At 47.5% G+C, this 14364-nt stretch overlaps 1 protein-coding gene across 2 annotated transcripts in view; it reads right to left on the bottom strand.

Moving 5' to 3' along the window:
- The window catches only part of LRP1 (LDL receptor related protein 1), a 1298976-nt gene that overhangs the window by 95228 nt on the left and 1189384 nt on the right, over window positions 1-14364 (bottom strand). For both annotated transcript variants that reach the window (XM_085654639.1, XM_085654638.1), the window contains exon 79: window positions 7130-7246. In XM_085654639.1, the coding sequence (XP_085510765.1) occupies window positions 7130-7246 (117 nt within the window). The remainder of the gene's footprint in view (window positions 1-7129; window positions 7247-14364) is intronic.

Below are 14364 nucleotides of genomic sequence, written 5' to 3' on the forward strand. Positions count from 1 at the left end.
TGTTGCCTTTTGTGTACAGTTTAGTGTTTCAAAAAGGAAATCCTCTTTGAGGGATTCCTTGTGGAGCTGCACCCCATGGTAATTGGCAGCCCTGCCCTAGTAATTCAATATAGCTTAAACCGTCATCTGGTGGAGTGGGCCTGGTAGGGTATAAGTCAGGATTATTGTCTGTGGGCGAATCGAATCAGTGTTGTAGTCGTCCCATTCATCTACTTGTCCTGGCTGGTTGTCATCATTACCATCCCCATCATCCTGATTGTCAGGTGTGTGTGGTGGTGAGTGGCCAGCTGAAGTTGGCACAGGTAGAGACTGAGGAGAGGGTGCTGCTGGAAGAGGAAAAGGAGGAGGGACAAGGGTTAGTTCCAATATTTCTCTTCTTCAAAGGAATGTGATATTCCTCTTCAGTATCAGTCCTTCTCTTTAGAGTTACTTTGGTGGTAACCTGCCCAGTTTTAGGGTGAATGTATAACACCTTCTGTTTCGGGTCGGGATTATTGAGTGGATCGTCGAAACTGTGCTTTTTAGGTGATTTTGGTACATCAGTCTGTTCCAACGCCGGAGTTTTCGGTGACGAAAGCTTAGGGGCTGGTGTCTTAGGATCCGAAGGGGTTTTTGCTGCAGGGTGGTGATGGTCGGAGCCAGACTTGAGTTTCGATCCCGAAGGGTTTGGCTCTGGGCCCGATTCGGAGTGGGGCTTTTCGGAGCCGGATGGCTTTTTTGCAGGCTTTGGTGCCGAGCCGGAAGCGTGGTCTTGGTGGTGACCAGTGTTTGAGGGCACGGGTTGGTCCGGAGCCTTATTGTTTGGTTTGCTTGGGAGTTTGGGTGAGGTAGGGACTGTACTTACAGTACGTTGTCCATGTGGGATGTCTTCATCCTGATTGGAGCAGTCTTTGGAAAGGGAGTTCGGATCCTGTTCTTCCTTGGCTCCGATAGCGTCGCCAGCTTCTTCATCCGATTGTGGTTCGAAGAGGTCCGGAATGGAGCCTGTGTGTTGGCTTTGCATGTCGTGGCGTCAAGCCCGACGGTTGCGAAGCGTATTTTTGGAGCGGAAAGCTTGGCACGCGCCGCAGTCCTGCTCACTGTGTCCCGGTGACAAACACAGGTTGCACACTTCATGAGAGTCGGTGCGCGGGTATTTCGCGTGGCACCGAGGGCAGAATTTAAAGGGAGTTCATTTCATCAACAGCGAGTCGAACCGAGGTGGCTAGGCCCGACGGACTACCACAAGGTCTTCCGATCGAAAGAGGGTTTTCCGAAATAAACACGATACGCGAGGAATCGAATACGCGATCGGAAACAAAACCATCAAGGGTGAGTGTTCTACGCACCGAGGGAAACCGAAGGATCAGTGTCGAACCAGAGCACAGTGAGTAACATCCGAACCCGATGGCAAAAAAAAAAACAATCGAACAATGGAGCCGAAAGGAGGAGTCACCTACCTCGTGACTGGAAAGATTTCTTCGAAGAAAAACAAAGTGCAAACATCCAGACCCAACACTAGATGGCGATATATGCATAGCATACGATTTACAGCTCATATGCCTCGAACATCTGTTTTATTGTTGCAAAATAAAGACAAGAAAAGAGCTAACATTGCGAGGACATCTCTCTAATATGACACATAGTAATGCAACTTTCGATTTTTGAAACTTTTTAAAACAAAAACAAATTGAAGAAACAACCAGACATCCACCCTCCCTCCCCAATCTCCCCCCTTCCTCCCTCTCCCCCCGACCAAGTACTGTCAATCGAATGATCTGACCAAACTGGGAAAATGATTAAATTGTGTGTACTCAAGCTTCTGGCTGAGTGGAATCAGGTTTGGCTAAGCAGAGTATCCGAAGGTAACGAGGACCCCTGACGGAAGCAAGAGAATATGTGAGAGGGTTTGGTAGGCCTAATAAGGTGTATGATAGGAATCTAGGTAGCTATGTGGAGAAGTGGGTGTCAATATCATCTAAGACTGAGGTCCAAAATGTACAGAGTCCTGGACAATTCCAAAGAAGATGGCAAAATGTGCCCTTTGCCCCGCACTGTCGACAACATTCATCGCTGCAGGCTGGGTTCCCTATGTGTAGGCGTTCCGGAGTTGGGTACCAATAAGATGTAAATTTTATTTCTCTTTCAGTACTCGCCATATTGAAAAATGCCATGCCACTCCTTCTCAGTGAGTGATCGGCCTAGCTCGGATTCCCAGTGCTTTTGCAAAGGTGATTTTCCGTTCGTCTGGGGGGGTTGGAGGAGAACATACAGTTCCGCGATGAGGTGCCTATCTGTATCTTTTCCCAATAACAACCTCTCGTATGAAGTCAGCGGCCTCTGAGGCCCTGGTCTAACCAGCTGGGGAGTTACTCAATGCCTAATCTGAAGATAGCAATACCGCTCGGCTTCAGGGATGGAGTAATCCGTTTTTAGGCCCTCAAAGGGAACAAGTCCTTCTAAGTCGAAGAAATGACCGATTGCCCTGCAAGGCAGGTCCCGCCAATCTGGAAGGACGCTCCCATCCCTGGGGTAAAGTCTGGGTTGTAAGCTATTGGTGCTAGGGAAGAGGGTAGTGACCTTTTACCTGCACATACAAAATGACCCAAAGCCCTCTGAAGGGCTGCAATTGTACCCACTGGGGATGGAGGCGGTAATGTCTGAAAAAAGAAGAGGGCTCTAAGCAGAGTAGTTATCTTTGCAGCGGCGATGCGGCCCAGAAGAGGGAGCGGGTAATGCCGCCATCTGTCCAATTCAGTGCGAACCAGGGTCACTAAGAACCCATAGTTTAAGGCAACCGTCCTGTCCAAAGTGCTACACAGCTGCACGCACAGATAGGATATGGATTCTGAGACCCAGCCGAGAGGGTGTGCGCATTTTTGTGCCTCTAGTTCCAGAGGAGGGATGGTGAGGTTGAGGGCTTGGGGTTTGTGCAGATTCATGCGAAACCCAGACACCTTCTCGAACCTCTCTATCTCAGCCAGGAAAGGGGGAAGGCTCATGGCTGGATTATCAAGCATAATCATGACATCTTCCGCAGACAGACTGATGTGGTGCTCCACCCCTCCCCATGGGGATCCCACTAATAAGTCTGTGGTCTCGGATTTGCTGGGCAAAGGGCTCCATGTATAAGAAAAACAATAGGGGGGGTAGGGGACAGCCCTGCCTTGTACCTCTCCAAGCTCACCTCATTAACTCCCACTGAAGCCTGTTGGGCCTGGAAGGTGCTGAATATCCACGAACGGAATCCTTCCCCGAACCCGAAGTGTTCCATTGCTGCTCTGAGAAAGGACCAGTGGATCGGATGTAAAGCTTTCTTGGCATCCACTGAAAGCAACATACTGGATCCTTGCTTGTGATGTGCTTTGTCTATAATGTGCAGGAGTCGTTTTGTATTATCTGCACAAAGCCTCTGCGGGAAGAATCCCGCCTGGTTGGGATCGATAAGGCCCTGCATCAAAGTGTTGAGGCGGGACGCTAGAATGCCAGTTTAGAGTTTGGAATCAGTATTGGAAAGTGAAATGGGGTGGGAACTAGCACATGCTTTGGGATCTTTACTGGGTTAGGGAAGGACGGGTATGGTAGCCTCCAGCATAGAGGCCAAAAGAGAGCCTGAGTCAGCTATTGAATGAAACAGTCTGGTAAGGATTGGAGCAAGTTCACAGCAGAAGGCCTTATAAAACTCGGCGGAGAACCCATCTGGACCCGGAGATTTTAGAGGCTTCTGCCTTCAGATGGCCGAGATGACCTCTTCTAATCGGATAGGGGCATCCAGAGAAGTTGCAGAGGCATCTGTCAATTTAGTAACCGGGGAATCAAGGAGATAGTCTGTTATATCTTTAGGTGAAGTGGATTGTGCCATATAAAGCGATGCGTAAAACTCCCTGAACTGGTCAGCAATTGAGGCGTCGTCTGTCAGGTCTAACCCATTCTCTGGCTGAAGCACTCAGACCATGTTGTCTAAACGTTGGGCATGTAGCTTTGTGGCTAGGAGCCTGCAGCTCTTATTATCCTTAAAATAATATAGGTGTTTAAGACGTAGCAAGGCAATTTCCGACCTGTCCAGTTCGGCTAGTTCTTTACAGGCGGATTCTAGCGGATGCCACACCCTGGGGGCACCTGTGTGATGGTGTACTCCCTCTAGCTCTCTAATCCTCATTTGGAGCTAAGCACTCTTGAGTTTTCTCTCTTTATTTTCAGCTGCTGCCAGTGATATGAGTTAGCTCCCGACCACTGCCTTTAGTGCATCGCAAATTATAGTGAGAGGGACTTCCGTGTTATCATTGGCCTCCAGATAATCAGTGATGACCATCCTAATTTTCCCCTGGGCTTCTGGTTTGCGTATTAGCATTTCCCTCAATCGCCAGTGTCTCTGAGCCTGCCGTTGTAGGGGGGAGTGTAGCTCTAGTATTAATGCTGAGTGGTCGGAGAGAGATCTCGGTTCGATCTCTACCGAGCGTAACAGCAGAGATAGGTCTTGGGAGCCAAGGAAGTAATCTATTCTTGCGAAGTCCCTAGTGTTTGCGTGGTTAGCCCTCCATAAATCTACAAGGCCAGCTTCTTTTAACCAACCTATGCTCTCTACCGAAAAAGACCCTGAACCCCCCTCTCTGTATGCAGAGCGATCCATGCGTGTGTCCATGACTAGATTAAGGTCGCCCCCGATCAGAAATAGAGTGGTCGTGTGAGAGAAGTGAGTCTGCCAGCGCTTCCCGGATAAAGCATTCCTGTCCCTCATTTGGTACGAATATAGTGCTCAGTGTAAGACTGTGCATGCCCAGCTGTATTTGGTATACCAAAAGTCAGCCCTTGAGTTCAGCCAATTTAGGGCCGATAATGCCTTTGAATGTGTGAGAAAATAGAATGGCCACTCCCCAGTCTTGCGCCCAGGTGAAGAGATTAGCTGTTGAGAAAAGGCTCTATAAAGAAGACAGATATCTGCCCCAGAATGTTCTAAGTAGGAGAGGATAGCCTTTCCCTTAACCGTGTTGTTCAGTCCTTTTACATCCAAGGAAAGAATCTTTAGGGAACCCCCTGATGCCACATCGTGGACGGGGGTGCGGGTTACCCTTGTTGCTCCAGCCACCCAGCCTGCCTGCCGCTGCTGACCTGATTCTTGATAGGCCAGACGGGTCCTCTCACCTCCTCAGGCCAGGGTGGGGGAGGGAGATGTCGCTGCCCAGTTAAAGTCTTAACAGGGCCTCCAGGGGATGGCAGAGAGGCTTGCCAAATGCCACGGGAGGGTCCGGGCGGCCCCGGATTCAGATCGGCACTCCGCTCCCAACCCCGCAAAGTCCTCCAAATTTGCCTCGTGGGGAAGTCAAGGAGCAGCTGCCGGCCCCCACCCTGGGAGGGGAGGCGAGTGCTGCACTTCTTTGCGGTGGGGAGAGGGGCCGGGGCGCCCCCCACGCACTCACCGTTGGCTGCGTTGCTCCGATGGCATCGGACCGGGCCCCACAAAGCAGGCCAGCTGCTCCCTGGCTGAATTCTCCACAAGAAAGGCCATGCCCAACGATTCTGAGGCCTTCCACCCCAAAGGAGCCGCTGCCCTCCGTCTGCTGCAGCACGGCCCGCTGTGCTTTGGCTCCCGGGCAGAGCCAACGATTGCAGACTGCGTGGGTAACCTCCGTCTCAGCCGGGCCCTCTCTGCCCCCACCACAATACCGGCTGCAGCTTACCGGTCCTCACGTAAACAACCCCGCTCAAAGGTCGCGGGCCCAGGGAGTGCCTGCCCAGCAACACCGGATCGCCCGGCTCTCCCTGGGACAGGCCCCGAAAGCCGTTGCCAAGCTCCTCAGTTCAGCAGGAGGCAAATGTGTCGTTGACGCGACTTTGGGCCCATTCAGAGCCCCAGGAAGCTGCTGGAAAATGCTTTTAACAAGCACAGCGATCGAAAAGCACGGCGATCGAAAAACACGTCCGCTCACTCCGCCATCATGGCTACACCCATCGTGCCGAAGCAGTTTAGACATGTTTGACCAATGCTCATTCACAGCACTTAGGGTGTATTTTTAGTGTATGGATTCTGTTCCTAGTAATTGGATATGTTTGCCTATCTCATAATGACACTAATTTCCAAACTGTGCATATTAGTAAGGCTCCTTAATATGTACAGCACATTCTATAAACATAACTCATATTCAGAGTAGGCACTCAAATGGTTTCAAGTACTGTCTTAAAAACGCTTAGCGTTTACAATACTTTAGGGAATACTCAGTGCATTATTTATTATGAATCATTTAGATCTACTGAAGTTTAATATTGTTTTATCTTTTTTTAGATGAGATCATTGTCATATTTGTTTTCGTTAGATAGACTAAATTGATGTGAAATGGTTTTAAATAATCAAGCATTCATCAATTAATAAATTAAAAAACTAGTCGAAAAGAGTGCAAATGTCTACAAAGAGATTATGGCTAAGAAGGTCACCCTAGAGAGATAAATAAGTATAGCTAGAGTAAGAGAAGAGCAGAGGCAAAGAAAGAGAGAAGAGGGAATTTGGCAAAAAGCAAAATAGGAGATAGGAATAAATAATCTGCAATGAAGAATCTAAAAGGTGTACCAAGACAGGGGAGCAGCACGGAGGCAGCGGCAATAGTCAGAAAAGCCTAATAAATAGAAGCTCAGGAATCCTAAAAACAAGAAAGACTTGGCCAACAGTGAAGTGAAAAATGCAAAACAGTCAAGTGTGTGAAATGGTGAAGTTGGGAAAGAAACAGGAAACCCATTGGGGGAGTGCTTAAAGGGATGGCCAAAAAGGAGAGTAAAACTGAGTAAGGCTAAAGGGAGAAATCGTAAAGCAGAACAGGGAGAGTAGAGTCAGAATAAATGTAATGGAAAGTGAGAAATAATTATATATGTGAGGATGGGCAGAAAGATTGAAAGAGCATTTGGAAAGTATTCAGTAACATAGGCAATATGGATGCAAAGCAAGGGGGAAACCGAGAAAGGAAGGAATGCAAAATGTGGGACTAATGTGGGAGGAAAAGGCTAAGTGGAGAACAAAGCCTGAAAAATAAGAGCAGGGCAGGAAAAGCACTGCAGAAAACTAAGAAACGTAGGAAAAAAGTGATAAACAAGAGTATTACAGTGGAGCCTTTGCTAAAGAGACAGTCAGCAAGCTTAGGCTGACAGATACTGCAGTACTGACCTTTTTTGTGGTCTATGGCCACCACGGGATCAGTGCCGTTGAGTCGGACGCTGCCAATGACTGAGAGCTTGGCATCAGCCCAGTACAGACGCTCATTGTAATAGTCCACTGCCAGGCCTGAAAGTGCATAAGAAGGGAAGGAAGCCAGAGTGTCTTATTTCAATAATGGTTATGGTTCCAACAAACATTCACATTTTTACTTTTCCTTGAGATTAGCGATCAAGATGATTATGGCAATCAAAAGACATTTGAAGTTCATAAACCCTGACCACTCAAACACACCTATTTTTTCTTTGACTTTTTTTACTGCACCTAAACCCAATGAATTAGTTTATTTCAATTTTACATATTTTCTATTTTATCTCCTACCCACCGTCACCAGTAACCATGGTGATCTGTCAGCCTACTTATGCATTAACGGCTTCTAATTCAATGCTAATTTAAACAACTGCTTAGGCACATGCATATTATCTAGCACTGTGTGCATTTCAAAAGTTTATATGACAGTTTCAGCATGCAAGACTCCTGGACTTCCGCAACTGGGTTAATTAACAGACACAGAAAGACAGGTGCTAATGCTAACTTTCAGGTGGCATTTATTTGCATAGATTTCGTTGTATTCTTCAAGTCATGCTATTTTAACATTACGGTGAGCGGAAACAGTAAAGTTATGGCACTACAAAACATGCACGGTAAAGAAACAAACATTCAGTTGTTCCTTCCGGCCCATCTATAAATAATGTAGAGAAACAAGTTGACTGTAGGAAGCTGGCTCTCTATATACTATACCAAAGTGAGGTTTAGTGTGCACAGAGTCCAGTGGATCCCCAAAGGTAGGCAGAGGTAAAGTTAGATAGCACCTCACTCTCTATTTGTGGTAGTGTGGTCGAGCAGTAAGGCAGTATCAGAGGTTAGTGTTAAGCATTTGTTGTACACACTCAGTCAGCAAATGGTCTCCCACAAAATTGTTTTTGTATAAAAATATTCTTGTAGTTATTTTCTAGAACCATGCAAGACTGGCACAGGTAAGCAATAAACACGTTACAGTAGTAATGCAATTGAAATACAGTTTGAATGATAATTGTATATGCACTTTGGTTTGATTTACAGTATGGATGCAGAGAAATGCAATACTTAGTAAATGCAAGAAAATAGGCTTTTTAATAAAATAGCAGGTAAGTAACTTTTGAGATTACTAGGCTTACTCAGTATACCTAGATATTACTCTGGGACATTGGGAGAAAGTGGCTCTGTATATACTGTTCCCAAATAGGTACAGGGTGTACAGAGTCCACATTCCCCAGAGGTTTGGCAGAGGCTAAAGTTAGATATAACCTTACTCTCTAATGGTAGCTTGGTCGAGCAGTAAGGCAGTATCAGAGGACAGTGTACAGCATTTGTTGCACACACTCAGCCAGCAAATGGTCTCACACACTCAATAACTGAATTCTAGGCCAATGGTTTATATATAAAAAATATATGCTCGTTTTATTTTAGAACCAACAATAGGTATTAAAATATACTTTCTCAGAATGAGATGCTTTATACAAATACTTTTGCAATATGCAATTGACTTTTGTAGAAAGTTACAAGTGGTTGCAATAGGCAACACAATTCTAAACACAATAATGCATCGAGTTCAATAGAAGTTTCAAGTTATTTGCCACAAATGACTTTTAGGATTATTTTTGGAATTCCAGGACTGGATCCTAGATTCAGTCCTGGGTCAGTACTTGGAATCAAATGATAAAAGTCGACTTAATTACTGTGATGATCTTTAGACAATATTTTGCTATTTTAAAAGTTGACACAGAAAATATTTCATAGAAAACAGTCAATGATTTCCTATGGCAGAAAATTCAAGTTGCAGGTATAGTATGTTCTCGTTACTTTTGTAATCCAGTACTGGGTGCCTAGACTCAGTACTGGGACCTTTATCCAAAACAGGCAAGTAATTACGTTTTTAGATATTATACGATTTTTAAAGAATAATTTAACATTTGCAGAAATTGACACTTAGAAGAAATTTCACAGAAAAACAGTCAATGGTTTCCTATGGGAGAAAGGAATATGCTACTTATCAGTATGCATCTGTTCTTGGCATGTAGAGCTGCAGATCTACACACTTTTGCATAGATCACCATCTGGTGTTGGGCCCGGATGTTTGCAGTTTGTTTTTCCTCTTGGAAAGTCTTTGGAAGTCACGAGGTCGGTGACTCCTCCTTTGGTTCGTATTGCGCATGGGCTTCGGCTCCATCCTCAGATTGTTTTTTTCCGCCATCGGGCTCGGATGTAATACTTCGCGCTCCGGTTCTGAACTTTTCCAGTTCAACGTTTTTCGCCAGCAGGGAAAGATGGAGACTTAGTAATAATAGTAAAGACACCCATGTGTGTTGTATCTAAATAAGATAGACTGGAACGGATACAGGTAGCTGGGGAGGCGGGTGGGCGTGTGTAGATCTGCAGCTCTACATCCCAAGAACAGATGCATACTGGTAAGTAGCATATTCCGTTCGAGGCATATGAGCTGCAGATTACACACTTTTGCATAGACTATATAGCAGTACCCAACCCTAGTGGCGACCACCGGTATCCGTTGCAGTGGTTTGGAACAGTGTTTTTAGTACAGCCTGGCCCACACTAGCTTGTTGCTTGGTTTGCACATCTACACAGTAATGTTTTGTGAAAGTGTGCGGTGTTGACCATGTCGCTGTTTTGCAGATATCATCTAATGGTATGTTCCCTAGAAAAGCCATAGAAGCCCCTATCTTCCGTGTAGAGTGGGCTTTAGGGGGAACAGATAGCGTTCGTTTTGCTTTGTGGTAGCAAATCTGTATGCATTTTACAATCCACCTAGCTATCCCTGATTTAGAGATGGGGTTGCCTTTATGTGGTGGAGAGAAAGAGTCAAATAGCCGTTTGGTCTTTCTGAAAGGTTGTATTCTTTGGATATAGTAAAGTAAGGCCCTTTTAACATCTAGTGTGTGTAGAGCCCTTTCTGCAACAGTTTGAGGTTGTGAGAGAAAACCCGGTAATTCTACCGATTGGTTTAGATGGAAGGGGGAAATGACTTTGGGTAGGAATTTCGGGTTGGTGCGGAGTACAACATTGTTCTGATGCATTTGGAGAAAAGGTTCCTGTATAGTGAGTGCTTGTATTTCACTGACCCTTCTAAGGGAAGTGCTGGCCACCAGAAAAGCTGTTTTCCATGTGAGAAATTGCAGTTCACATTTATGCAAAGGTTCGAAAGGCGGCCCCATTAGCCTTGTGAGAACTATATTTAAGTTCCACACAGGTGAGGGTGGTACTCCTGGTGGAATTACTCTTTTGAGGCCCTCCATGAAGGCTTTGATGGCAGGCACCCTGAAAAGTGATAGGTGATGTCTGTTCTGTAGGTAAGCAGCAATTGCTGCGAGGTGTAACCGAATGGATGTATATGCTAGGTTACACCTTTGTAGATGGAGCAAGTAACATATTATGTGTTGTATGGATACATGTAGAGGGTTGATTGTGTTGTTATGGCAGTAAACAACAAATCTTTTCCACTTTGCTGCGTAGCATGCCCTAGTAGTAGGGCGTCTAGCTTCTCTGATAATGTTCATGCAATCAGGGGGAAGGTTAAGGTATCCGAATTCTAGGATCTCAGGCGCCAGATCGCAAGGTTGAGCTGAGCCGGGTCCGGGTGCCTGATCTCTCCATGGTTCTGGGTTAGGAGGCATGGTGAGAGGTGTAACTTTTGGTGTGGCACTACCGAGAGTTCCTGCAGCGTGGTGTACCACGGTTGTCTGGCCCATGTTGGAGCTACCAGGATGAGCGTGAGGGAGTGCTGTTGTAGCTTTCGCACCACTAATGGAATTAGTGGGAGAGGTGGAAAAGCGTACGCAAATTTGCCTGACCAGTTCATCCATATCGCATTGCCTTTGGACAATGGGTGTGGGTATCTGGCGGCGAAGCTTGGGCATTTTTTGTTTTCGTGGGTGGCGAAGAGGTCTATCTGAGGATGCCCCCACTTCTGAAAGAACGGGTGAAGAACCTGTGGGTGAAGTTCCCATTCGTGGATATGTTGCGTTTGTCTGCTAAGCAGATCTGCCATGGTGTTTTGGACTCCTGGGACATGTTGGGCCAGGAGAAAGATATTTTGCGGAATTGCCCATCTCCATATGCTCTGTGCTAGTTGAGAGAGCTGTGGAGAGTGTGTGCCCCCCTGTTTTTGAATGTAGTACATGGCAGTCATGTTGTCTGTGCGAATGAGGACTGCCTTGCCTGAAATCTGCGTCTGAAAGGATTTTAGGGCTAGAAAGATTGCCAGTAACTCCAGATGGTTGATGTGGAGTAACTTTTGTTACGGCGTCCATGTGCCCTGCACTGTGAGGTGTAACAGATGAGCTCCCCAGCCAAAGAGCGATGCGTCTGTTAGGATTATTTGTGGAAACGGGTCCAGGAACGGTCGACCTTTGGAAAGATTTGTGGTGTTCCACCACTGCAGAGAGCGATGGGTGCGACCGTCTACCAACACCAGATCCGTCAGTTGCCCCTGGGCCTGGTTCCACTGGCGTGCTAAGCACTCCTGGAGTGGACGCATCTGGAGTCTTGAGTGAGGCACTATGAAAATGCAAGAGGCCATCATCCCTATCAGTTGCATAAACACTCTTGCTGGGAGAGAGTGTTGAAGTATGAATTTTTGACGCAAAGCCTGGATGCTTGCAATCCTGGCAGGATTGGGATAGGCTATGGCTTTTGAGGTGTCTATGGTGGCACCGAGGTATTGCTTTGTGTGGGATGGTATCAGCTGGGACTTTGGTGGTTCACCGTGAAACCTAGCTGGTGAAGTAGTTGGATTGTAGTGGCGGTGTGGTGTACACATTGGTTGTAGGACGTGGCTTTTATTAGCCAGTCGTCCAAATATGGGAAGACGTGAATGTGCTGTCTTCTGAGGTGTGCCGCCACTACTGCTAGGCACTTGGTGAACACCCTTGGTGCTGTTGTGACCCCGAACAAGAGCACCCTGAACTGGTAGTGTTTCCCGTCCACTACAAATCTGAGGTACTTTCTGTGAGCATGGTGTACCGGAATGTGAAGTATGCGTCTTTCAAGTCCAGTGTGGTGAGAAAGTCGTTCTGGGAGAGGAGCAAAAGAACCTGTTGAAGGGTTACCATGTGAAAATGGTCCGAATGTATGTAAGTGTTTAGAGGCCTGAGATCTAAAATAGGTCGTAGAGTCTTGTCTCTTTTTGGTATCAGAAAGTACAGCGAGTAGACCCCTAAATTTTGCTGATTGGCAGGGACTTGTTCTATGGTTTGTTTTTGCAGGAGGGAGATTACCTCCTGTTTTAGTAACGTGGCATGTTCTTGTGACATTGGGCGTTGCCTGGGTGGAATGTTTGGGGGGGTAGATGTTAATTCTAGGCAGTACCCTGAACGAATAATTTGGGTCACCTATCTGTCTGAGGTGATGGTCTCCCAGACGTGAAGCAAATTTTGTAGCCTGCCCCCGACCGGAGTGGAATGGTCTGGAGGGAGCAGGGGGAAATCATTGGGTAGGCGGTGTGGCAGAGCGGGCGGAATTTGTTTTGCCTCTGCCTCTATTGTTATTGCCTCTATAGCCGCCTCTTTGATAACCCCTTGTGAAGGTGGACTGAGGAGGGGATTTGTAGGACGTGGAGGCGCTATCTGAGGAGTAGCCTCTGCCCGTGCCCCGAAAGGAAGAGCGGCGAAAGGAGCGCCTAGGAGGGTGTGACTGTAGGGCTCCCATAGATTTCGCCGTATCTGTGTCTTTCTTCATCTTCTCGAGGGCCTCATCTACCTTTGGACCAAATAAATGTTGTTGATCAAATGGGTGGTTTAATATGGAGGCTTGTACCTCAGGTTTAAAGCCTGGAACTCTTAGCCAAGCGTGGCGACGGAGGAGGACACTAGTGTTGATGGCCCTGGAGGCTGTGTCTGCCGCGTCTAGGGCACAGAGTATAGAGGTATTAGTTATGGTTTTTCCCTCTTGAATCAATTCATTAGCCCTATTTTTGTACTTTTCTGGGAGATGGTGCATGATGGTTTCTAGCTCATCATAATGCGCTCTGTCGTATCTGGCCAATAGCGCTCGAGTGTTGGCGATACGCCATATATTGGCAGCCTGTGACGCAGTGCGTTTTCCTGACGCGTCCAGGAGCTTGGACTCTTTGTCAGGCGGTGGTGCTTCGCCTGACGCCTGGGAATTTGATCTCTTCCTAGCCGTGGATACCACAAGGAAATCCAGTGGTGCAGGATCTGTGGGGGCGGCTTTATATTTTTTCTCTATGCGTGGGTTTAGGACCCTAGCCCTGACTGGGTCTTTAAAAACCTCTGGCGCATGTTTAATTACCACTTTGAGCATAGGTAGTTGTGACAGTGCGGGACATGAGGAGGACTATGACTATAACGAGTGGTGGACTCCCAGACCGGTCTCACCTCCTCTTGTAACCCCACAGCAGGAGGAATGGTTCCCCTTCGTGGACCAACAGCAAGGATCGGGAGCAGAAGGAACAGGTCCCTTTAAGTGGAGCGGCTACGAGACGCTGTGCCCGCCCTCCTATGACGTCACCGAGTGGGAGCAGCCAAAACAGGAAGAACCTCGCAGAGAGTCGGACGGCGTTTCCCGGAGGAGTGTTGGTGCGGAGCGGAGTGAACAAGGACGAGGAGAGGAGCGGACCGAACAAGGACGAGGAGAGGAGCGGAGCGAAGAAGGAGGAGGCGAGACGGACTTCGGACGGCCAGGAGGCCCGGGACACCGTGCATCGCCCAGCCACGTTCCCCGGGGAGGAGCGTGGCTCGGTCAGGTACGTGACCGAGTAGCGGGCTGGTTAGGCAAAGAAGGCAGACCGCCGGTGTAGGAGAGCCTTTTCTCTTTGTTTTCTTCCGGCTGGGAGACCACCTTGTCCCGGGGAGAACCTGCCCACGTGACGCCTGGAGTCTGGACGGAGCAGGAGAGGAGACGAGAGAAGAGAGTGCCAACAACTAAAGCCTAAAGAACTGTAAACACATCTCGAACTCTGGCTGAACGTGTATCTAGAAAGCACTACTTGTCAATAAAACCCCGTTTGAAACAACGTTGTGTCCCGCCTGTCCCTGACACCCCGCCACAGTAGTATAGCAGTAGACCTATGTGCAGTATCGAAGGTGTCTAGGATGAAATCTTCCTCTACTGGGTCAGTATGTAGCTCTACCCCGTGATAATGTGCCGCCCTCTGAAGTAGGTGGTGAAAA

The sequence above is a fragment of the Triturus cristatus genome, chromosome 4_1 (assembly GCF_964204655.1).
Source record: "Triturus cristatus chromosome 4_1, aTriCri1.1, whole genome shotgun sequence".
Lineage (NCBI taxonomy): Eukaryota > Metazoa > Chordata > Amphibia > Caudata > Salamandridae > Triturus > Triturus cristatus.